Source organism: Coturnix japonica, chromosome 11 (genome assembly GCF_054131305.1).
Source record: "Coturnix japonica strain WE chromosome 11, WE-NBRP24, whole genome shotgun sequence".
NCBI classification, from domain to species: Eukaryota; Metazoa; Chordata; class Aves; order Galliformes; family Phasianidae; genus Coturnix; species Coturnix japonica.
The window spans coordinates 8,528,135-8,552,459 of NC_140673.1; the positions used below are offsets into that span (position 1 = coordinate 8,528,135).

The window sequence follows — 24,325 nt, forward strand, 5'->3', positions numbered from 1 at the left end:
CAACTAATCTTCAAGAGTTATGATGTGAGAGGTGTCAGCTATTACACCTACCCATAGCTTTACCTAGCATCAGAGCAGCACCAAAGGTGCACATCAGCCACCATCAGCCACCGGGGGACACAACCATGCTGTACCTCAAGGAACCCTGGAGAAATCCATTCCCAGCTGCTGAGGCACAAGCAACAAAGAACAGTTCTGAATCAGTACTGGAGAAAGCAGTTGCCCTTTTCTCTCTGCTTTCTCCAGCAGGGATCCCTCACAGCCTGAGCCCTGCTCCCCCTGCATGCTGAGACCCCACCCCTTCTAGGCACCTCAGGGAGCAGGCATTTCACACCCCTGACCAACATCTGGAGGGAATGGCCCTCCTTACAACACAGCTTTAAGCATCAGCTCAATATATACCAGGGTATGTCTTCCATTAAGTCTCAGCTCAAAATTTTACAGCACATGTGCTGGCAAGCACAGCTGAACACAGTGGGTACTGTGGGTACTGCAATTTGCAGTATTACATGGAAGTACTAAATATCAGTTACACGAAGACTTCTCTCTGTTTACCTAGCACCAGGGAAGAAAGAGCTACAGAATGTGGTACTGAGTCACAGGGAAATCAGCAGCACCTCTGCTCAGCACTTGAAACTACGCTGAGTTTTGGACAACAGCTTGCCCCAGAGAAGACTAAATAGGAAGCTGTGGAATAGCCCACACACCCCAGCAGCAACCTACATTCCACTTTTTGCTCCACTCCCCCAAAGGCATGGGCAGTAAATCTTCTCTTAAGTGTAATTTACATATTTTGGTTAAGAACTCAATTATGGGGTACAACAAAACACTCAGCAAGCATCAATTAGCTACTGCAGGAAAAACACATCATGTACTTCCACAATGTCACTGACGCATTTTGGCTCAAATCAGTTCTAATTTAAAAGCACTTTGAATCTTTCAGCATCTTAAATTAACCATGAAGTAGAATTTTGGAGAATATATTTATGAGAGTTAGACCTCAACCAGCTCTGCTGCGTAATTCTGGCTAGTGTCCCTTACAAGTGAACTGAAGAAAATAGCTTTCAGTTACATATTGCTTTCAGATATATTCAGACCCACAGGAAACTCGATTTAAATCAGGACTTTTGTTTTACTTGATTTCAAAGTAAAAAGTTGCATATGCAATATGCTTGGAATAGCACCTTTTAAAAACTCAGATATGCTTTTGTCAGCGACCTCAGCATCACAGCACACTGTACAACAAGCCCATGTTGCTACTTCATATCAAAGACTCTCTTAAGGAAGGTCTAAAGATGTATGCTAGCAATTTGTAAACAGTGAGGGGAAATCCAGGATTGTAGAAATTAGAAACAGCTGAAGTATCACCATTTAATCTCATTTCCGTTAACAGTACTTTAATTTGTTCTGTACTGTTACTTTCCAGTTAGCAGCTATCACAATTTGTAACTGTAAACAGGTTGAACTTAACCAACAAATATGTTCATAATCTTTTTGCACTGATTGATTTCACTACTGAATGGATATTTCATAAATTAAATCATCATTTTTCAGTCATTAGTGTTTCAGTTTAGAAATCTGCTCAGTATAACAAGCCCAAACAAATCTCATTATTCATGTTGGAATATAAACTACTTTCTTCCATCCTTTCTATCTGAAAATACAGACACAGTTTCGGCATAGGAACCAAGAGCTTTCTCTCCTCAGCACCAAGGTGCCATCACCCCAGTCTGCCTATCCTAGAACCAAACACTCCCTTTCATTCTTGTACTTCCCTCCACAGGTTCCCCTTTCCCACTCATTTTTTATAGCTATAGTGCTCACAGAAGACATGGTTACCAACATTGAAGACCTGAAAGGCTATGACTCAAAGAAGCACCGTGCCATGACACAGAGCACTGCAGCTCCAGGTCACACAGTCTGGTAGATAAACCTCTGGTGTCCAAGGAAACAATCCTGACAGTCCCACAGCACCACGAGTGATGCCTCAGCAGAAAAACATATCCCTGTCCCACACGCCAAGCCTTCTACTTAGGCAGGTGCTGGCAGAACCAGGACTGAGGCCCTGGGTGCAGAGCAGAGGGGCTCACATCAGATGACTTTTCTTCTACTTCCTTCCAGCCACTGTGCTTTAGGAACCTCTTTTTGCTTTAGGACTGAGCAAAGCAAGCATCTTACTGAGTTACATGGGCTGATTTGCATCAGTCATTTTCTCTGCTCCAGAAATCGACCACCCTTTTGAAACATTTTCTTTGTAGAACTCTACCAGCTTCTGCAAGAACGACACATTCCCTTCTCATCATGATTTGACAATCAGAGAAAGATAGTACCAGGCATACCTAATTCTACAGCAGCAGGCAAGTTTGCTTTATGCTTCTGCTAGGAGGTGATTTGACCAAAACAAAAAGCCCTCTCCCTAAATAAACCTCATGTTGGCGCAGAAAGACACATCAGTTTTCACAGCTAGGTAGTCTTTATGACCAAGCAAATAGAAGCTTAAATTCATAAATACATTTATATACACTCCAGTGACATTTATTCACCACAATGTGTGTCAGAATGAAAACCAGCAAAACACAGTTCACTATCAAACACCTCTAACCCTGCTGCCAACAGACTGAAAGCTCTCTAACACACACTGCAAACACTACCCACTAATTTAATGCCTATTTTCAATTTAAGAAATACTCAAATGATGTTTGTTGCTGCAAATCATTCATTATAGGTTTCACCTTCTATTGAAAATGGGCTGAAAAAGCAATAACTCAAAGTACAACCAATGAGACTAGCACAGCATCCTATAGACTGTACAAATGCAGAATTTATAATATAGAAAAACAACCCTATTTGAAAATATGCTGTTATTTGGAACTTTCCACTAAAATTCACTTCTGCTTTACACAGTAGAAACCAAAAAAAACCTGCATCAAGAGTTAAGATGCTCATCCCCTCCTCTGCACTATTCAGAAGAGGGAGTTTCCACAATGAACACAGCATACTACTGACAGTACACTACCAGTCCCCAGGTTTGGTCCCACAATGGTCTGAAGTTATACCTGGAGAATGGTTGCACTTTCTTGACTAACTCTGCACAGGAAACCCTGCACAGTACAACTGAGGGCTGAAGCCACTGTTTCCCTCTGCCTTAAAATTTCAGCCTCTGAGGTAGGAATCAAGACTGAGGCTGACATTTTTCTTTGACTAAAAGGAAAATTTAGGTACTTCAAAATTATCCCAAGGAAAAACAGGAGAACAAACAAATTTAACATTTTCTCTAACTTTTTTTCTAATATATCGGAGCAGAGCAAAGAAAAGCAGCTGTTTCTTTATTTTAAAACCATGCAGAGACAAGCATATCAGGTTAACTGAAAAGGGATCATCATCATTAATGCATACAACAAAGACATTTTGGTAAGCAGTACAGGGACTAATAATTATTTCAAGCTGCTCACTCCTGAATGTCATTTTTGTTTCTGTTTCTTCCCCTCAGCCTTAGACTTTTAGGCAAGATACAGCTGTGATTCAGAATAAGCCGTAGGAAACAATATGAAAAGCAGATACTAGTGCAGAAGATGCTCTGGGGAATGCAAAGTGCTGCACTTCAGTCTTGCCCTGACAAAAGACTAGGCACAGGGGAACTGTGCATTAGAAAGAACAGTTTACCAGTATCTGAATAATTAAGATAAATGTTGTAATCAAAACTCCTCAAGGATACAATGGTTAGAAACTGATTCTTTTCTTACATAAATCCTACCTACATCTTAAAGGTGTCCAATTTATTACTACTTTTGAATAAGCATTCTACTATTTTCTTTAACACTGTCCTATAAAACACATTTCAAGAGAAATATGTAAAGCTTTCTCAGATTCTCCACTATAGCCTTCATTGAAGTCTTAGGAAAACAAGTAGATAAAAACTGCATCAAAGGGGCTCTGAAGCTAGATAACAGTACTACAAGAAAAAGAGGTAGAAAAGAAAAATAAAACCAAGAGGGACTCTGAGAAGAGCTAACCCATAACTTACAGAGCTGAATGAACACCGTTACAGTAAATGTAGCATAAGCAAGCAAATAATGAATAGACATTCCTAAAATCAAAAGGAATGTGGTGGAACACATGTTTTTCAACAAGAATAACAGATAACATGTTTGATGAGTGTGTAAAGAGTATGTCAACACTGAAGCATGTCATACAGCCTGCTGTTCTTTTTTAACTAATAACCAGGAGCAGGTCAACAGATTGTCCTTGACCTGTTAATATTCAGACTCCATAACCAAAATTGTTCAGTCACTTCATCTTATACCATGATCTAATAGTAACAGCAGTTTGCTTCTTCAGCTACAAGAGCAGCCAAGTGTGTAAGTAGACTCTACTTCAGTCCTCATGGTTCAATTACACATTGATTTTAATATGACTATTACAAGCAGACAGAAAGTATACTATAAACCACTTAAAGTTCTCCCCCTAGAAATATTAATGCAAACTCTGAGACAAAGTAAAGCCTGAATTTGATGTACAAGCCTTGTCTCATAATCTAATAAAGGTTATGCCAGAACATACCGTTATGGAAAAATTAGCATACAAGTGAACACAGACTTAGATCTCAAACTGAAAGCATCCTAAACAAAAAAAACAAAACAAAACAAAAAAAAAAAAAAAAAACAAAAAAAACAAAAAAAACCCACCAAACCCACTCTGAAAACAAGCCTTGAAGTCAACGTAAAGCCCAGCAGACTGTCATGAAGTAAATTAAATTAAAATAGAAAAAAAAAAAAACAGGTAGTTTTGGTAGCAATAACTGTTAATGGTGAAACATTAATGGTTACCACTTCCTTGCAGAGGTTGTAGGGAATTAACTGGAAAACTTGAAAATAAATGACTGCACTAGGTTAACCTACTTTCTGGATAGGCAAATAAAATGCGTATGTGTGACAGACCTCCCCAGAGCATAGACCATACAGTGACATCAAGCTCTCTCTCCTTTTCATCACTTCCAAAATAGAAAAAGAATGAATAGAGTATTCAAGTTTTAAAAATGAAGACATCCAATGTTTACCTTCAATATATAGTGTATATATATATATACACACATAGGAATTTTGACATGGAAATAATACCTAAAAGTAGATGACACGTATCAACTGAAAGTAAACATCCCCTGATCAGAGGAAGCCGAGAGTCATAAAGGGAGTAAAAATGGCAAATCATGTAGGTCTGAAACTGTGCTCTACTTCAGGTTCTAACTTCAGTACTTAAAATTTACACCTCTGATGAAAGTAGAAGCACATTAACCCAAAGACATGGCCCAAGTCTTCTCATGTTCATTGGCAACTTCAACTTCCATTCGGAATCTGAAATCTGAACATATTTGCAACAGGCTCTGTAGGCTCATGTCAAGCCCATTTCATGGGTTAACTGGATTTATCAAAATGATCAGCAGTCACAGGTAACTGCAATAACCTTATTGTATCTGTTCCTAGAGACATAAATTTATCTTCATGTCCTTTAAATCTCAAAATCCCAGAGCAGTGAGAATAACAAGTAGAGAGCCCAGGCAGCAAGTAGGAGAATCTGGGCCAAAACAGGAGAGGGATTCTCTTAGAAAAGTACAAATATGATACAGCACAGAACAGCTTATACACAGAGTTCTCCACTTTTTCATGTATTCTGCTATACTTACAGACAAGTATGACTATGCCTTGTTCTTTCTTCATTCACTCCCAAGTATGCCTTGAAGAACTTCATCAAGTACTATTCATCCCAAATCAGTTCATGTTACTGGAGCACTTGACAGCATTAAAATGTAGCAATTGTAGAGCTGGTTTATTGAGCACACCCTGAGTTTTTTGTTTTTGTTTTTTTCCATTCAATCATTAAGAACTCAGAGAGTAAACATACATAACTCAGGTTCTGAGTGAATGTGTTGTTTTCATCAGTTCATTTCCCATTTCCTATTGTAGGTCTTATTATCTTTATCAAAATATCCCATCTTGACATATTCCCTAACATTTTGCAGTTTTATTATGACTAATAGGGTTAATAAAATGTGAAACAACTGGAGTTAATCGCAAATATTTCTGTTCATTGAAGATTTCATAACTGTTTCTCCTCTTCTCTCTTTCTGGAAAGGTATTTAAGTTGTCATAACAACTATTGCTCTTTGTTGTGTTGATTTTGGTGTGCGCAACTCAAGCACATCTGCCTCATCTTCCTGGAATCTGCTAGACCTGAGGGAATACTAACACACCAGGGTCCTGAAATTCAGCATGACTTTCTGCTTCATCATTGCCCAGATTTCCTTTGCACTAACAGAGCAACTAAAACCATCACACACTGCATGACCTTAGCATTTGCAATTTGCATTCCATAATTTCACAGCAATTCCTTTCTTTTACATAAACAAGCTTTCTAAGCATCAGTGTAGAGTTGGCCACATCAGATGCTATCTTAAATGCTTTTTAAAAGTGCATTTCAGAAATTAGGTACTTATTTGATGAGTATTCATTGATAACTGATTGTCCTGGCTTTTTTTTTTTTTTTTTTTGCTTAAATCATAATATTGTAGATTATTTCTAGATACCTATTGCAAGGTTCTGCTATTATGTAACCTATTTTGAAAGTAAGTCTATTTGTTTCTTACTGCCAGAGTTCAAAAATAAAAGCATGTTCATATTAGATGAGTTGAATCATAAAAAACACTATGCTCAGTTACTGCTGACAATACTTAAAAGCACGGCAAACAAAGCTCTTATCCTGACAATATCTGGACAGCATTTTCTCCACAAGTCCTCTAATACTCCTCCTGAGGCCAGCGAATGCCTGTTGACATCAACAGGAGCTGGATCTAATCCCAGTTCCCATTTCTGCCACGCAGGAGTTTGAAACTCCTTCAGAGAACAGGGATAGCAGCAATTTGTTGTGGCATATGGAACACCACAGGCACTGCAGCAGGAGCGTGCAGGGTCCAGAGCTGACAGAACAAGCATCAACACTACTTGTTGATTCTGGCACACAGGTAGAAAGGAAGAACCTGACAAAGTTGTGCTAGTGAAAAATGACTCTCCAGCATGGAATTTGCAATGAAAACACTGTCTGGCACCCCGCATGCGTGGGAGGGCATTTCATGCTCTGTAAGGAACTGAACAAGGCAACCATGAAATTTACTGAAGGAAAGGTGACTGAGTGGGGATGGGTGAGTACTGCAGACAGTAGGGAAAAACAGGGGTTTTACAGCTAGAAAGCGTAGTTTAAGGACCTTCCTGTTTCTGTGCAACATATCCCTTCTCTTTTACAGTCAGTCTAAAAAACAAAAAAATCTGCGCTTTTGTGTCTAAAAGAGAAGAAAACCCTCATTGTGTAACAGCTGATATTAACAGTCATACAATGCTTACACACTGATAACATACTCAAGGGGTTGCCTGCTTTCTACACGCTGGTGCTCCAGCTTCCATCCTACTATAGAAATAACTGCAAATACCCTTCTTTAATCACAGAGATCAGAGTCTCTCCAAAGCAGAGCACGAAGTTCACCACAAATTTCTATATGTTTTGATGCAATACGTGAAAGCTCCAGCCTGTTTACCCCTAGCTTTAAACTCAAGTTTCACCATTATCATCAAATATTTTCGAACCAGTATTATCTAAGGTCGATAAATGGAGTATGTCTATATAGACAACATACAGCTACTACTACCATGACACAAAGCTGTGCTTCAAAAAGAATGTGTATATACACACATATATATTGAAACAAGATAGTATTTATCACCAAGTCTATCATACTTATTTTTTCCATTCCAGATTATTTCCTTGAAAGCATATCACTCAATTACAGTTGACACATTTTTCCTGTTGTCTTCATTACTGTACTTATTTAGTCACTGAAATATATTAAAGCAGAATATTTTATCATAAGACAATAAATTCAGGTGTTTCTCTTTTTTTTGAATAAATTCCTTATTTTTTTTCCTTTTAAGTACCAGGTGTGTAAGGCTGAAAGGGTCACATCATCAACAGGTCATTTACATCTCAGCGCTGGTAATTACTTGCCAATTTCTGACAACTCAGCTACAGTCTGGCCTACAGGAGATTCAAATGTTTCAAAGGTTGTCGAAATCGCGTGTACACATCCCATCACCCATTCAGTCAACAGTCTGAAAACATGCATCTGAGAGGATTTCTAAGCCATATTATGTTAGTGCTCATAATCATCCAAATTTCACACATGAGGGAAAAAAGTTTAAAGAATTATATTCAGAAACAGTAAAATGACCAGGCTGTAGCAGAGGAAAAATGTAGGGTGCTGCTTTATTGGCCTTTTGCATGTCTGTAACTTCAGTTCAGGAAGGCTGGAGATTTAAGACTATGTTTGCATGGTTATACACAGAAATAATCAATAATTCATACAAAAGTTAAAAATGAAAAACCGGGCAGAAAAACAAAAGTTTTCTTATTCCCATTGCTGGTAATAATAGTCAGAATTTCCAAAGTAACAGGTACTTTATCATATGAAACCCCATGACACTTCACAAATATTCTCAAGCTAATTGTGCAAACTTGACTCTTTTAAACCATAGAAATAACAGAGCATAATGCTAACTACATGTTTTAATCTGTCAGGAAGCTGCCTACATACTCATTTGCAGAAGCTAGCATAACTAAAGACCAGCATACTTAAGCATAACACACCACCACCTCCAATTGCACAGCAAGCTTTCATACATACAAGCATGCAAGAGCAACAGCATAAAAACAGCAACATTTCGCACCTAGGAGCATGCCCAGCACAGTACTTACAAGGATTGTTTGGGTTTGTCAAAAATCAATCTCCACCCCTACAAGCAGTTGTTATTGCACATGTAATTTCATTAAAGAGTCCCACACACTGGTTTCTTTCACATTTGTCACAGCATTTTCACCCGGAAACACTGGTGACAGTAGCCACTAAACAGTACCAGGAATATGAGGTCTATTGTATGACAGTGTGCCAACATTAGTATAAAAGCCACAAGTCTAATTTTATAGATTTTAATGGATCTAACTACACTCTGGGAAGGTAAGTAAAACAACGAAAATATTGGATGGAAGACTGATAGGTTCAAATAAACTCTGTTAAAAATACAGTTCAAGAGTGTCAAAAACATTTGTGCTGGGCTAAATTCAGCCTTAATTCAGAACTTGTTTACTTGTATGCAATTATACAGTAATAATTTGCATCACAAAGTATTTCTTCACAATCAGGCTGTTTTTTAAAAAAAGACCAGTTATGTTCATGTAGTGAGAAGTATGAAAAATCTCAGTAATGAATTAGAAGTTACATTTCAAAGATTTGATGTAAATATTAAGGATATCTGAATGTCTAAATACCTTAATAAAGACACTGATAGCGTACAAATACAAATAAAACACAGTAATTGGTTTTCCTTTCAATTGTGCAAGAAGCAGAGGAATTTCAATCTTTAAGATATGTTATATACTAAATTTGCAAGTAAACTGCAAATGCTTCCCCTTAAATATCATTTAAGAGGACAAAACACACTCATTATCACTAAGAAACAAGTGCATTTACCTGATTTCTCTCTTTTCCTTTTTTACTGTTACTTAGCAAAAGACTTAAGGACTTGACAGAAGATTCAGTAAAAACAAGGATATTTTGGTCAATAGTCTTAACTGAAGCTTTTCAAACACACAGTCACTTCTTAGACCTGAATCATGACTGAACTCTTACGTTATTGTTACCTCCATGTCTACTTACATAACTGTTAGCTAATTAAAGTATGGGCTCTTTATTTTAAACATTATTTCTTTTTTTAAAGTAAATTTGAATAAACAGCTGTTTCTTCTGCTACTTCATTTTCTATGGAAATAGGGTAATGATACCCTATGACTCAAAAGCAGAAACCGAAGTTGAACTAAAGGTATGCTGGCAATGACGGATCAAACAGATACGTGGGAGGCTATGAACAATACACTGGAAAAAGCTTTTATATTTAGAATAACTAGTGATAGGTTTAAAGAAGAATGTATTTCAGGCTGTGCAAATTAGAATAGTCATGTGAACCAAACGTAGCTGTATCTCAGCTTTACAGTGGTTACAAAAAAAAAAAAAAAAAAAAAAAAACAGCTTGAAAACTGATTGGTAATAAATTGACACAGGAAGATAAGTGAAAGAATTTCAAGCAGTTGAGAAGAAAGAAACATGCTGGGCATCGCATGGTCATAGAATGAAAACACCCAGACCTTCTAATTCCAAACTGTCATTGGATTAGGTCTTGGTTGTTTTTGTTGATTTTGTTTAAGTCAAAAATTGTTTAAGTCACCACACAGTACCTGCTCTTATTCTGCCACCTCTGCCTGTTTCCTGTACATTTTAACTCATCATCTTTCAAATACAGTTTGTAACTTCACTCGTCCCCTTTCGCATCTTCACAGTTTTCCTACCAGCAGTTTTCCTCCACTACTTATTAGAACATCCAATTCCATTTTCCTGTTTTCCTAATTTTCCTTTTCTTTTTTCCTAATGGCAGCCCATCCATTGGTTACAACTTCTACGCCACACATACAAAGGAAGTCTTTTATCCTTAAGCAGCAGAACATGAGTGTTAGTCACGATACAACGGCTAAAAGATCCTTACCTTTCCAAAGTCTCTCACATCAAACAAATCAAATGCTTCAAAAAGTTCACTTTTCTTCATCCCAAATATTTCACAACATGCCGAAAGAAAAGTCCTTATGTTCTTCAAGCAAAGGAACTAGGGAAAAGAAAACAAAAATGCTAAGCATAAAGCATGTCAATCAGCAACCTGTACACCAGCGCTTTGATCACAAATACTTAACAAAATTTGCAGATGCAATCATTTCAAGTCAGCACTTCCATTGTGCCATGACCTTCTTCTGGTTCTAATTCAGCTATAAACATTCCCTGCAGTCTCAGAAGCAATAACACAGCTCTGCGTAGAAACATTTTGTGAATAGAAACAGTTTTAATCATGTAAACAAGAATTATAATAAGCTACTGGATATAAAATTAGCCTAAATACACTTATTTTCCAGTCCTATATAGAAAGCAAGCCACAGAACATAAAGAGAACTTTCAATTTTTGAAATGAACTACCTTAGTAAAATTACATTAATATGAAAAAGTTGAAGTTGTTCTGCAAGTACATAAACTACTTCTTGTGTTAAGATAAAATCCAGGTTTGAAAGTCTAATGGTCAGACATTAAAGACATTATGAATATATATTCACCATTCACAGGAGGGGATGAAAATGACATGTGAAAAATTACCCTTCCATTTATCTACAGGAAATTTAATAACCTTAAAACACCCTGATTTCTGTACAGAATTCAAAGGCTATTTTCTTCCTTGTCCTCCTATATGGAATGTTACCTCCATAAAGATTTCAGCACAGATTGTTAAAATCCATTATACAATTCAGTACTAAACCAAATACAGTATTTACAAGCAGCAATATCCCAAATATGCTCTTCACACGCATTTTATCATAACCTATAGAGCAACTGAATATTACAACTGAGTTCCCAGGGTTCCTCACTTCATATCTTAGAGCTAACCAGACAGACAGAGGAAAAAGCATCACATCTGGTAGATCAGGCTGACTAGAAGCAAAAATTCAACAGAAGAAGAAGTCTAGAGCACACAACTCCAATGGTTGTGGGCAACAACACACAGCAGGAACCCACAATCTCACTGCCAAGTGCCACTGAAGCCATCACAGGAGCTCCCAGCAAGGTGCCTGTGATGAGCTCTGAGCTGCAACTGACAACATGCACACCAACTCTGAGGGTCTGCAGGTGGACACACTGGTATTGCAGCAAGCAGCCAGCCCCCAGCCTCCCAAAACACCCAGCACCGTGGTCCCACATACTCCAGCTACATCAGGCTGCATCATGCTGCACAGCCAGCAGGGCTGCTCAGTGACCATGCTCTGCTCATACATACCTGCAGTTACAACTACTGAAACATGAGACAATGAGCCAAGATTTCTTAGTCAACACCACAAGTTTCTCATTTCACAGAACTTACAATTTTCAAGTCAAACTTACTGAGAATATAGAGCCTGCAAACAGTTAAGTTGTGCACATGCCTTCCACTCTAGCCCTGTGAGAAAGCACCAATGAAAAACTCACACCTCCCTTCTATCCCTCTACAGCGTGCTAAGTTTACCTCTACAACGTGCTAAGTTTAGATTAGGGATGATGAACTCTCATGGAAAGAAAGCTCACAGGTGCATTAATTTGTTTACCTTTAGAAAGAGAACCAGAAGTTAAGGGGGAGACAGGAGCTGTCACAGACCTGAAAGCTGGCCTAGATTTGCCTCAAGTATTTCCATAAGTTGCACTTGTTTTTTTAATGTAGCTAAAAACTGCTTGCACACCAGCAGGCACACACAAACAAAACGTTCTTTCCATTCTGCAAAACTTCTCCAAGTCTTCCTAGCAGAGGTCTCTTAGAATAAAAGGTAAAGATGGCATTATTTAGTCCAAAATTACATAGTAATTTCAAGTTCAAGGGGAATTTTGTGAAACTAAGATTCCCTAGCCCTCTGTTTTTAGAAATATGTTAAAACATTTGCACTTCAAGTAAGAAACGTAGTTATTATGCACATTCTAACAGAAACCCAAGAGGATTCTTATCCCCACTCCCTACCTCAAACTATTCAGGGGTTATGTTTGTTTTTCAATACTCACTCATTAAGTGTCAAAGTGCACTTAACATACATCATATGCAAAACAGGCACGATGTGATTATAATTCAATATTCAATAACCATAAGACAATGCTGCAGTGATATAACATGCCTTGTACGATCCAGAAGCCACGCACTAAGCGTTACTCAAACCTACCCACACTTGGGACTGGACCACATCATCAATTACAGAGTGCCAAATGGTGCCTTTAACAGAACAGGCCTCCAGACAATACAGACTAACCCCTGCCAGTTCACAGGAAGCCTAATGAGTTTAGCAAGGCATCTAATGATTCAGTAACCAATTTTCTCTTGCAAAACTGAAAATGAAAGGCTTATTTCTAAACCATTAAGTTAACCACAGTAGCTACCTGTATGTAACTCAGACTACTAAAACCAAAATCTGTTTATATTACATGTAAACCATTTTCAAAAGAGAGCAAGAGTAAGAAAACTTTATGAAGAACTAGCTAGCCACTGCGTATATTTTCTACAAGTCTACTGCACTAACCAGATAACTTTCAGAAAGATTTCAAAAGCATTACATTGCGATCACCCAAAGCAACAGTATTCTCACTGAAAACAATGATTTTAATCACTGTGGTTACTGTATTGCAAATTAGTAGAAGAAACCTCAAAATTAAGAAAGAGCATACACCTAAATCCAAGGAAGTTCTCTGAAAGACAACCCTCCTTGCCAGCAATAAAGAGAAGGCAGCATGAGCCTGCAGTAAGTCTCTCAGAAACAAGAATGATTTTGAAGATGTTTGGAAACTCACTATGTTTGTTTATTTTCTTTTGTTTCTTTTTGGGAAACAAAAAAAGCAGCATTATTCTTTGGTACACCACAGGAGATCAAAGATATGAGGAGCAGTTTTTGTACAGGTGCAACAAGAACCAAATGTCTCCCATTTGGACTGAGCTCTGAAGCTCTCCTTCACAGGAACCACTGTCTTTCAGTACAAGAACTGGTTTGTCCTCATTATTTTGAGACATACTCTTTAGGACACCGCAGTCTGGAATTGTAGATAAAAATAATAAGCAGCAGGATAATGGAACACACAATCCTAAAACAATTACACTAATGAAAATTAAACCTCCTGTCTGGCTCTTCTCCATGAAAATCAGGAGAGGAGAGCATGCTCAGCACCCAGCTAGACTTCAAAAATCACCATCCTCTAGGGATAGCCAGCACCCTGAAAACATGCAGACGAGTGTGATTGCTCCGTCCATCCCTGCCGTTTTCTGTGCAGCAATGGATGCTGAGCACAGACAGCTTCCCAGGATTTCCTATTTGGCAGCAAAGTTGGAGAAATATCACCACCAAGTACATTTAATACACTGATGGTGGGGGGGAGAAAAATAATTTCATAATTCATGCTAGTTTTGTTCTATTTTCAACAGTAAAACCTGCAGATTACCAATATATTTACAATGCAGTCACAGATGTGCCACCACACTGGCACTTACACTTCTACCAACAGATCATGCTGTTATTGAGGGTGCTGCTGACATGTTATAACTCCTGCAATGAATCTTTTTTACGGAACAGATTAGAACACTAGTGGCTTCTGGTCCATTGTGCTCTGAATATCATTTCCTAGGAGGTATTAGGGCAATATTTATTGAAACTAAGAACAATTTTGAGGAAAAAATAAAAATAAAAATAAAAGAATCTAACATCGAAAGATGGAATCGTGGTTTAAATGTTTGGTAAAGTATTTGTATGAACTTAAATTGGAACTGAGCAGATAAACCAAATCATATTTAATTCCACACAAAAAAGTATGTTGTTTTCTACTGTGACATTTGCTATTTGACACAAAAATAAATTTTTACTTGAGGCTTTGTCAACATAGTGCATCGCTATGAGTACTGACAGAAACGTATAGACATTCTTCACAAAAGGAACTGAATAGAAATGACTAACTAGACACAAAAAGCACAGGCTGGACTATCGCTGCCTAGAGGGAAGATAGATTTCTCCAGCCAAGCTTCTAATGAAGTGAAAGTTTAAATGCAAAAGAAAGAAAAGAAAACCAATTCCATATACTCTCTATTACTACAGTCTTTGAAGTATTTCTCAGGGAAAATATTCTAGCACTGAGCTACTTCAATGGAATAAAAGTCCGTTAGTAGGGACCGTACTCTGTACCTAGACATAGCTTCTGTACTAAAAGTATTCCTAAGCGAGTTCAGAAACCAACATAAAGGGTTTTGAAGATGAAATTCTACCCTTAGACATTTACATGGAACTGCAACATCATCCAGGCAAGTGAAAACCTGAAAGCCATAAAAAAAAAATATTTAGAGAGAATGGTAAGGGAAAAAAAAAAAAAAAAGAAAAAGAAAAAGAAAAAAAAAGATATTTATTTCAACTTCATCACCTTTTTATTATATGGTTCTGTTATAATACAGGGAGAAATTATTGGTAGCTAGCAACTTTCCTATACTTATATATGAATCAATAGACATTTATATAGTACATAAGACAAACCAGGACAAAACACTAAGCACAGAACAAACTGAAGTTCAGCTCCTGAGATGGCCTGAAGAGATGCTGATCTATGAAGGGACATTAAATACAAAGCAGAAGGCTGTTATTTTTTGTTGGGAAAAAGGTGGGTTGTTTCCTCTCCTTTGGAAATTAAGTTCACAAACTATTAGTCCAGCATTTCTTAAACATGTACCAACTCGGTGCTTTTTTTTAGACATCATACCCATTTCCTTCATGCCTGCACCTCCCAGCTTTTGCAATGCTGCAAAGATGTCACGAGGTTCCCAGAACTGGCCAGTTGCTCTTGGAAAGTAACATGGAGTAATTACGATATAAAGTAAAAGCAAAGAAAAAGAGGATTTTCCTTAGCTAGTTGTCCTCTCAGAGAGGAATAGGAGCTGTCAACATGTAATACATACACAGCTGCAGCTACTCGCCTTTGCCTCAACAGCTTCATCAGCCACATGGGCATACCCAAGAAGTAGGGGGGTTTGCGTAAAAGCAGACATGAGTGACAAAAATAGTTGAGGAAAGGCCAGACATTCAAACTAAGTGTATGAAAGGGAAGTAATCAGATGAGCGAATCTGGCCTCAATTCATGCATCTCAGAAGGCACAATCACATTTGGGTTGTTTTTATATTAAATACTGATGTTGCATGCAAGAAAGCACATACAGGGTTATTAAGATGGGAGGTTTTTCTGTCAGTCTTCATTTATAAGTCCAGCAAAGCCGAGTTAAGCAAGAACAGAAGGCAGAAAAATTAAAGAGGAACAAATCACTGCCAGAATACTTTCATGCTCTTTCAAGACCTCAGCACATAGGCTCAGAACATAGACTCCTGACCTTTCCTATCCTCTCCTCGGAGAGGAACTCTGCAGAGAGGGACCTGGGTGTCCTGGTGGACGACAGGTTGGCCATGAGCCAGCAGTGTGCCCCCATGGCAGAAAAGGCCAATGGCATTTTGGGGTGCATTAAAAAGAGCATGGCCAGCAGGTCAAGGGAGGTGGATCCTCCCCCTCTACTCTGCTCTGGTAAAGCCTCATCTGGAGTACTGTGTCCAGTTCTGAGCTCCCCAGTATAAAAAAAACAGGGATCTCTTGTAAAGAGTCCAGCGGAGGGCCACAAAGATGGTGAAGGGCCTGGAGTATCTCCCCTATGAAGAAAGGCTAAGCAAACTGGGTCTGTTTAACCTTGTGAAAAGAAGACTGAGAGGGGCCCTGATCCAGCTCTATACATATCTAAGGTGTGGAGGCCAAAGTGGCGAGGCCAGACTCTTTTCAGCAGTGCGTGGAGACAGGACAAGGGGAAAAGGCCAGAAACCAGAGCATAGGAAGTTCTGCACAAATGTGCACAAGAACTTTACAGTGAGTGTGACAGAGCACTGCAACAGGCAGCCCAGTGGTGTCGTGGACCCTCCTTCTCTGGAGATATTCAAGACCCACCTGGACGCCTACCTGTGCAACCTAGTGTAGGGAACCTGCTTTGGCAGGGGGGTTGGACTCAATGATCTCTGGCCAGACAGTCCCCTAACACATGCCATTTTATAGGTTGACCCCAAAAGCAGAGTCACAAAAATAGCTGCATGTTACACATCTATTAAACTTATAAATATTAAAATCTGTTATGATCGTTAACATCAGGTTACCAGGTACTCAAAGTGGGAGCCCATTGTGGTAACGATGGAATTGCACATTCAGGGTTAAAAATTCAACAGACATTGTTCCTGGCTCCTTCACAGATTTCAGCTGCCAAAGAAGATTAGATTAGTTCTGCTCTGCCAACAGGAGTAATTATCACTATATGCAGTAAAAATAGCTGTAAGGATTCTCAGTGAATCAAGTACGGACCCACTGATGAAGTCTTAATTCAGCATCTACTAATGTCCTCTCCTGAGCCAGCAAGAGGGAAAAAGCAATATCTAAGTCAAGAACAAAGATTTAACTTCTGTATGACTCCCCTGTGCCATTTTCTCATGAAGCTCCAAAGACTTGGAGTCCTACTGAGAGCAATGCAAATGGGCTGTAAGGACTTTAAAGAACAAGTCAATGGGATAGGATGTGTGGTGTTATTTTCAGTAAGACAATGAAAGCTAAAAGGCTATCTCCTAAGTTTCCAGGGTTGGAGCATCAGCACACAAGTGAGTATTACTCTGAGATAAAACATTAACTTGCAAATGACCATTAAAAAAAAAATGAACCAACAAACACAGGAAGAATCAGTTTTAGTTTGCAGCTCAAGAGACCAAATGTAGAACCTATCTCCATCATTCAGATGATCAATATTTTTAAACCTCTAAACCGGAGCAAACAAGCCAAATGTTAAATACCTCCTAACCTTCACACTCCAAAAGGATTGTCAGGGATTATCTTTAGTTGCACCACAAAGCAGACACGCTAATAAGGACACAGGAGACAACACACTGGGTTCTGAAAAAGCCAGGATCATTACCAGCATTTATACAACTCTTTTTGAATAGTCACTTAAGGCAGGAATCCTTTTTGGGTAACAAAACATGCAAGACTGGTGCTACTATATAATGATCAAGAACTTTGCTTAGAACTGTGCTTTGAAGAGAAGAGCAGACATTCCTTAATTCTGAGAGGATGCTTTAATGTGCAGTCCTACAGACAGAACAGCTAGGGAGATGTGGGGAGGTAAGATGTGGGCATTCTTTGATGGCCTACACAACACACAGCATGCTGTATGAACTATAAAACATATTAAATTCCTTTGAACCATTGCTAACACAGTACGAATATTAACAGCATGTTCTTTATTTGCTCAGTTAATGTATTAATTAAATATTCATGGAAAAGCTCTTCTTAAAATTCCTGACTATTATTCAATCATGTCTATTGCATTTTGGCTTGCATATGGAATACAGTTTATGTACATTTGTTCTTCACTATGCTTCAAATAAAGAAAAAAGAAATTGAAAGTTGAAGAAAGAGCTGAGGAAGCACTAAGTATGCCAACCTTTGTTAGTACTGACATGGAGGGTAGGAAAATAAAAAACTCTAGACACTCTGGACTCCTGACTCTTCCTTGTCTAAGCTGGCACCGTGGTACTGATTAACAAGGAAAGGCAAAGAAGCATGTAAATTCTGCGTTCCTTAAGTCCTCCTACAAGCCATGAAATTGGCAACTTCTAAGTAAACAGTCACCAAAGCCTATCCAGCAAATAGCTGTCATGTCCCACAATGCATACATGAACAGCCATCACCATGCTGCCCCAGGAAACCTGCCCTCCACAGCCTGTTGCAAGATGCACAATAAAACAGAGCTTGGGGGTAGCACAGTTACTAAACAGAAAACAATTTTTAGACCACAGAATCCCAAATGCAGGAATTCCCCAAGTTACAAGTTTAATTAGCAAGAGGCAGGGCTGGGAGCTCAGGACAGTATCCCGTTGTAAATAAGTTTTTGGGGAGCCCTTTGTTCCATGCTGGCAAGACTTAACATGTCTATTCTGCAGTATCTCATCAAAAAGAACAGTAATTAGAACACCGTATTAAGTATGCAAAGTGCACACAGATTAGCTAAGAGGTTCCTCTGCTTAGTTACCTTTTCAAATGACTAGCCCTATCCCATCTTACCTCCTGAAGCTGCATTCCTGAAACAAAGCACGAATACAAAGAGAACATGGAACACGCTCCTGAGAAGAGCAAGAATAGGGGAGGGAAAAAAAAAAAAAAAAAAAAAAAAAAAAAAACAGAAGCAAGGAAATAAAAAGTGTGCAACAGGAAAAGGAACAGAAAAGGAAGAGAAACAGTGAAACAAATGTCAAAAAGAAAAAAAAAATCAAAATAGGCTAATAAAAAGAACCAGCGAGAAAAAACATTTAGCTAATACAATATTTGTCTCATGTTTAAATCACGGGGAAACATTAAGCAAGTCTAACACAAGGGAACAATATGTTAACATGTTGGTGTTAAAATGCTTTGGGCAAAACAATTTACCAAACTGCCATTTACAGTAAGACAGTGGTCACCATGAATCATACAACCATGACAAGGAAAAGGTTTCTGTAAAGAGTAGAAGTGCGAACGACACTAGTTTTTCTTCTAGGATGCATTTTCATGGGTTCTAACAGAGTTTCTATTCATTCAAATTACAGCTTTATTGATGAAACATTAGCAGTTCCATGAAACTGCTCGTCTATACTTGGAAAAGCCTTGAAACCTATACCTACACAGAGTATCTAAACATACAGAGAAATTTAAGAAAACGTAAAAGCTACAGTCTACTTGACACATTAAATCTGCAAAACAAATGGAAAATTTCAAAGAAATTAGCACCAATTCTTTCACAACCAATGTTAAAAAGAAATTCATATCTATACTCAAACACATTTCATAGTTAGCCTGACACACTAAGATGCTGCTTACATCGTATTTTAATGTCATTAATTCATCTATTATTACAAGTCTATAATGTTAGAAGGTGCAGAAGACTCATACAGAGCTTGCATTTAAGATACATAGTTCAATTCACCTTCTTTTTGGAAATACAGTCCCTTTCTCAATGCCTCGCCCCAACCCTCAAACAAGCCCCATTGAAATCATCACTCAAACTCAATCTATACTAGAGAAGTCATGCTTTAACACCCTGGACACTCCTACAAGGCCACACCTGGATCCCAGCCACCACATTCCTTTGTGAAGGCTCACAGTGCAGATGTTTTAAAATATAATTTTAAGACTAGCCTGTACTCACTCATTCTTCTTCAACTACAGTTTACAAACTTTCTATACAAAATACAGATTCAACATTATTTTTTTTTAAGACTTTAGGAACAAAACATTCAATCCTGCATGGAAATTCAACACAATAAAATGCTTTTTAAAGGGTTAGTAAGCATCTGTTACAGTTAAATCTAGTCCAATTAACTCCTACACTCTTCTATTTCTTATCAGTAGATCATATTGCTCATGTACTAGGTCTGTGATTTCCAGCATAAAAGAGAAACATTCTTCTTTTCATTCATCAGTGTTAACAAACATGAATCCTGAAACATTTTAAATGCTTTCTTGAATTGCATGAGCAGTCTCTTCCAGGCTCTTACGCTAATGGAATAAACTCCTAGCAACATCTGAAGATGTAGTTAAGCTCTCTACAAATTACTCAATATGAACATGGCTGTCATCTATTTAAAAAACCCACTGCTCTATTCTCACTAGTGTGACATGTCAGGTTTGCAGCATATTAGGCTGCTCCCTGTAGTAAGGACAGGTTTTTCACAAGCACACTTGGTGAGCACTTCATAGGGATTGCCAGCTCAGTAAGTAGAACAGCAAAGTCCAGAAGTCCTAACTAGAAGCCAGTGGGAATAGTCGGACCAACTCCAGCAGTAAGTGTGCAGGATTCTAAGTGAAAACTCAGTAGACACTGTGGATCTTACATACAGATGTATGTTTATTTATTTTTAACACATTGTTACATTCTCTGCAGCTTTAATATATTGTCACTGCACCAAATGTCACCTTTATTGCACTGATGGCCAAAAAGTTGTGATCTCAGAAGTTGAGGAAGAAAACAAATCTCTCAACTTCAACAAACCTAAAATAACTTCACATGGAGATGCATTTTACTTATCAGGCTAAGAATGTCTGATAGTTTTGCAACCTTTGCAATTAATCACTTAATAAGTAACATGTTGCTAGCAGGAAAAGCAAATCCAGAGTTGGTTTTACTGTTTCTAGATCCTTACCAATTTATCAGACAGAGCAACAGGCACCAGACACATCATCTTTTTCTGCTCGGTGGAGAAATGAGCCAGGTTAGAGTGCCGCGGAACACAACAACCTTCATTCATCAAACAGCCATCACATGCACCACCTCTATTTCAACACCCAAGAAAAGACAATGCAGATCATTGTGCCATAGCTGTATCTCAGGTGTATGTTTGGTGGCCCTGCTAGGCAGGGGGGTTGGAACTACATGATCCTTGAGGTCCCTTCCAACCCGGGTCATTCTGTGATTATGTGATTCTGTGTGACTCAGTCTTGAACCAAGACTGGGATCAAGACTGAGCTGCTCTTACAACTAAATCACATAGCAGCAGAAAGGAAAACTGCTTCAACCTTCGGGCTCTTCAGGTTTCATTTTCTCCCTCTCTCCAGTAGGCAAAAGATTCTGGGAAAAATACCAAAGAGCCACAACCTTCCAGCCCCTGTGCAGGTGTAATGAGGTAGGAGCAAGGATGTAGTCATCACTCCAGCACCACAGGTTACCTTTACTTGCCAACTTTCCTAGTCCCCCAGCACATGGAAGCACAGGGCCCTTCATCCCCTCTTTTTAGGGATGCCCCATCCCAGACCTCATACAACTGCAAGAGAACTTGCTGCTTGAGTCATCATACACCTGATGAGACTTAATCTATCACACCAGGAAAATGGGAAGCCTGAGGCAAACAACTCTCTTCAAGATAACAAGGAGCAAGTAAATCAATTTTAAAAGCAGAAGCACTCTACAATTTATTTTCTCTGTCAAGGAGATGTGCATACACAACTGTGTATGGACCACACATTTAACCAGCAGCACTGCCTCCAAGACTGGGTTCTCAAGCATGGAGTATCATCCCCAGGGCCTTCACGATCTACGCTACATAAATAAATGTAGATATATCAAGTAAAATATATCTTTATTTCGAACTAAAAATGGAAATGAAAGTATAACACCATTTATTCCATAAATATATAAATGGCCTAAAGCTCCGATACTTCATTTTATACAGCACTGCAAGTTTGTCAGAGAACAAAATTTATTTGGGTGATTTCTGTGACTGACTTAATCGATCATGTCTTTTACTGTACTGCATTACCTCAGATGAGCTTTAAAAAACACTTGCAGCGCTAATGACAAAGCTTTTCAGAAACACTTAAAAGCCAATACATAGACCACAATCTCAAGTTTAAGAAGATGTAGCAGACCACACTGACTAACTCAGTAAGGTGAAGCAACTTGCTCTGAGTCTGCTACTCACCACTTGCACTAGATATCCCTCCAGAAGGAAAAGCAAAAATTATCCTCCCTCAGGCCTCTGCCATGACCTCCACCTACAACACCTCTTCCCCAGGCTGAAAAATCCTTCCTTCTCTGTTGAGCTGTTTTCCACCAGAAAGCATCTGATACTTTTGAAAACCCCATTGTCCTCCATACCTTTCTCATTTTCTTACATCCTTTTTAAAACGAAAGGCCACAAGTAAGTGACCTTGGATTATGCAAAAGATTGCAATGGCATAATACACTGTGATGCATAATGGTATAATGAATGTTCAGAGAGCACAAGTGGCCACAAATATGATTTGCAAAATTCTTCAGGTGCCACATACTCACCAGAACAGACCACTGCTGTGAAGAATCTGACCCAGACGACCCTAAGATACAGAGCCAGATGAAACTAGAATTTGATCCACAGCTGCAATTCCTATGATTTCAACATCAACAGGACACAAATGCTGACAGTTCTCAAGCTTCCAAAAATGTTCTGCAGTAGAAATTAATTAAAATGCAAGTCTAACGCTTCTTTAATTACAACTGTTTCTCACACAGCCATTCTCAAGTCCAGCCAGTGTTAGGCAAACTCTCCTCCACTTCTTCAGTAACAAGCAATCTTCTTAATTAAGGAATTCAAAGTGAAATAGTGACAAAGTAGTTATGATGAGAGAACCGATAATTTTAAATCAAATTCTACTACCAGCAACACTGTATTACAATATTAGCTGAAAATATGCTGCCTATTTATGAAGGCTCAGTTTTACTTTCTTAAGGATGCTGATAAACAGAGAGGTAAACATGGCATGTTTCAGCCAACTACTGGCATAGGTCTTTGCTGTCTAAAACACTGCATTTGATTAACCTAGCTGCCTGCCAAAATGGAACGCATCACTGAAGCAACCTGAACTTGTATGGGAAATGTGTCCAAGTCACATAAACACCTACTTCCACTAGTATGAATTAGCAGCTATGACAGCCTCAGCAGAGGGAAATGAGTGGAGCAGTCATGGAAATTCAACTGTCACTTCTGCATGTGGCCCATTCGATGTCTCCACTGAATCATACCAATGTATTGCCTCTGCAGCCCTTGAAGTACACCCATGCATAGGCCAAAACTTGATTTCAAAAGATGCCACTTTGGCACCTCACAAATTTAAACATAACCATGCGCATGGATTCATTAGAAAATATATTTATGATTTTTTTTTTAAATTAAAATCCCAGAGCACAAAACACGATTAGATCATCTAAATTAATCAAGTGGTGAATAAGTGCTAGGTTGCAGCAGGCAGTCATCTAGCATAGTCTAGACTCCCGTTCCCCAAGCCATTCACTGCCCTACCATCAGTGTCAGTGAGCAGCCTCACCAGGCCATACTGCATGCTGTGTCTTAAGGATAGTCATTCCATTTCTCCCTCCAATTCAAATCTTCCCCCCCCCCCCCCGCCCCCAAAATCACTGTAATATAGTCAGCTGTTTCCAATAGCTCATGATAATCAACATGATCAACACGCAGGCAAGGCTGAACACAAAGCTCAACATCATTACTGAAGATCCAGTGCTCATCATATGAAATCCAGGAGACAAGAGCACACCTAGAAGCTGCCTTTTACAGGAAGCAGCATGGAGCCCCAGGGCCTCTCAAACTCACGGAAAACATACAGATGAGTAATGGAAACTTTCTTCCCAAAACAGGACCCGAAAACCACAACTGTAGGAAGTTCCCAGGCGGTACACCTTCTGGTCCCTAAATTCAGTGAAGGGGCTGAACCCTGCCTACTGTATACACTGAATGAAGCCTATTAAAATCATAATGTGGCTAGAAAAAAAAAGAACAAAGTTTCCTACTCCAGCAGCTATGTATGCTAAGATGATGTAGAAACGAACTCATTTTTATAAAAGCATTCCTATCAACCTGAATTTAACGTGATCAATAAAAACTGAGTTTATAAAGCACACACATCAGAGCAAGATGCTGCCTACCTGCACAGAACTACTCAAAAGCCAACAGTCACTCACATAATGGCTAAAAAAAAAAATTCTGTAAGCAGTAATCTATCACTAGTTTTGGTACTGATGCATACAAAAAGGAAAACATAGTACCACAGCATAGAGCC

The 24,325-nt window shown here is 38.7% G+C and overlaps 1 protein-coding gene across 8 annotated transcripts in view; it reads right to left on the reverse strand.

Moving 5' to 3' along the window:
- VAV3 (vav guanine nucleotide exchange factor 3) overlaps positions 1–24,325 on the reverse strand; it is a 162,445-nt gene that overhangs the window by 106,632 nt on the left and 31,488 nt on the right. For all 8 annotated transcript variants that reach the window (XR_014932606.1, XR_014932605.1, XM_085511036.1 and 5 more), the window contains exon 2: positions 10,635–10,751. Coding sequence is in view for 6 of the 8 variants with exons in the window: in XM_085511035.1 (XP_085367161.1) it covers positions 10,635–10,751 (117 nt within the window). In the remaining 2 variants the exon portion in view is untranslated. The remainder of the gene's footprint in view (positions 1–10,634; positions 10,752–24,325) is intronic.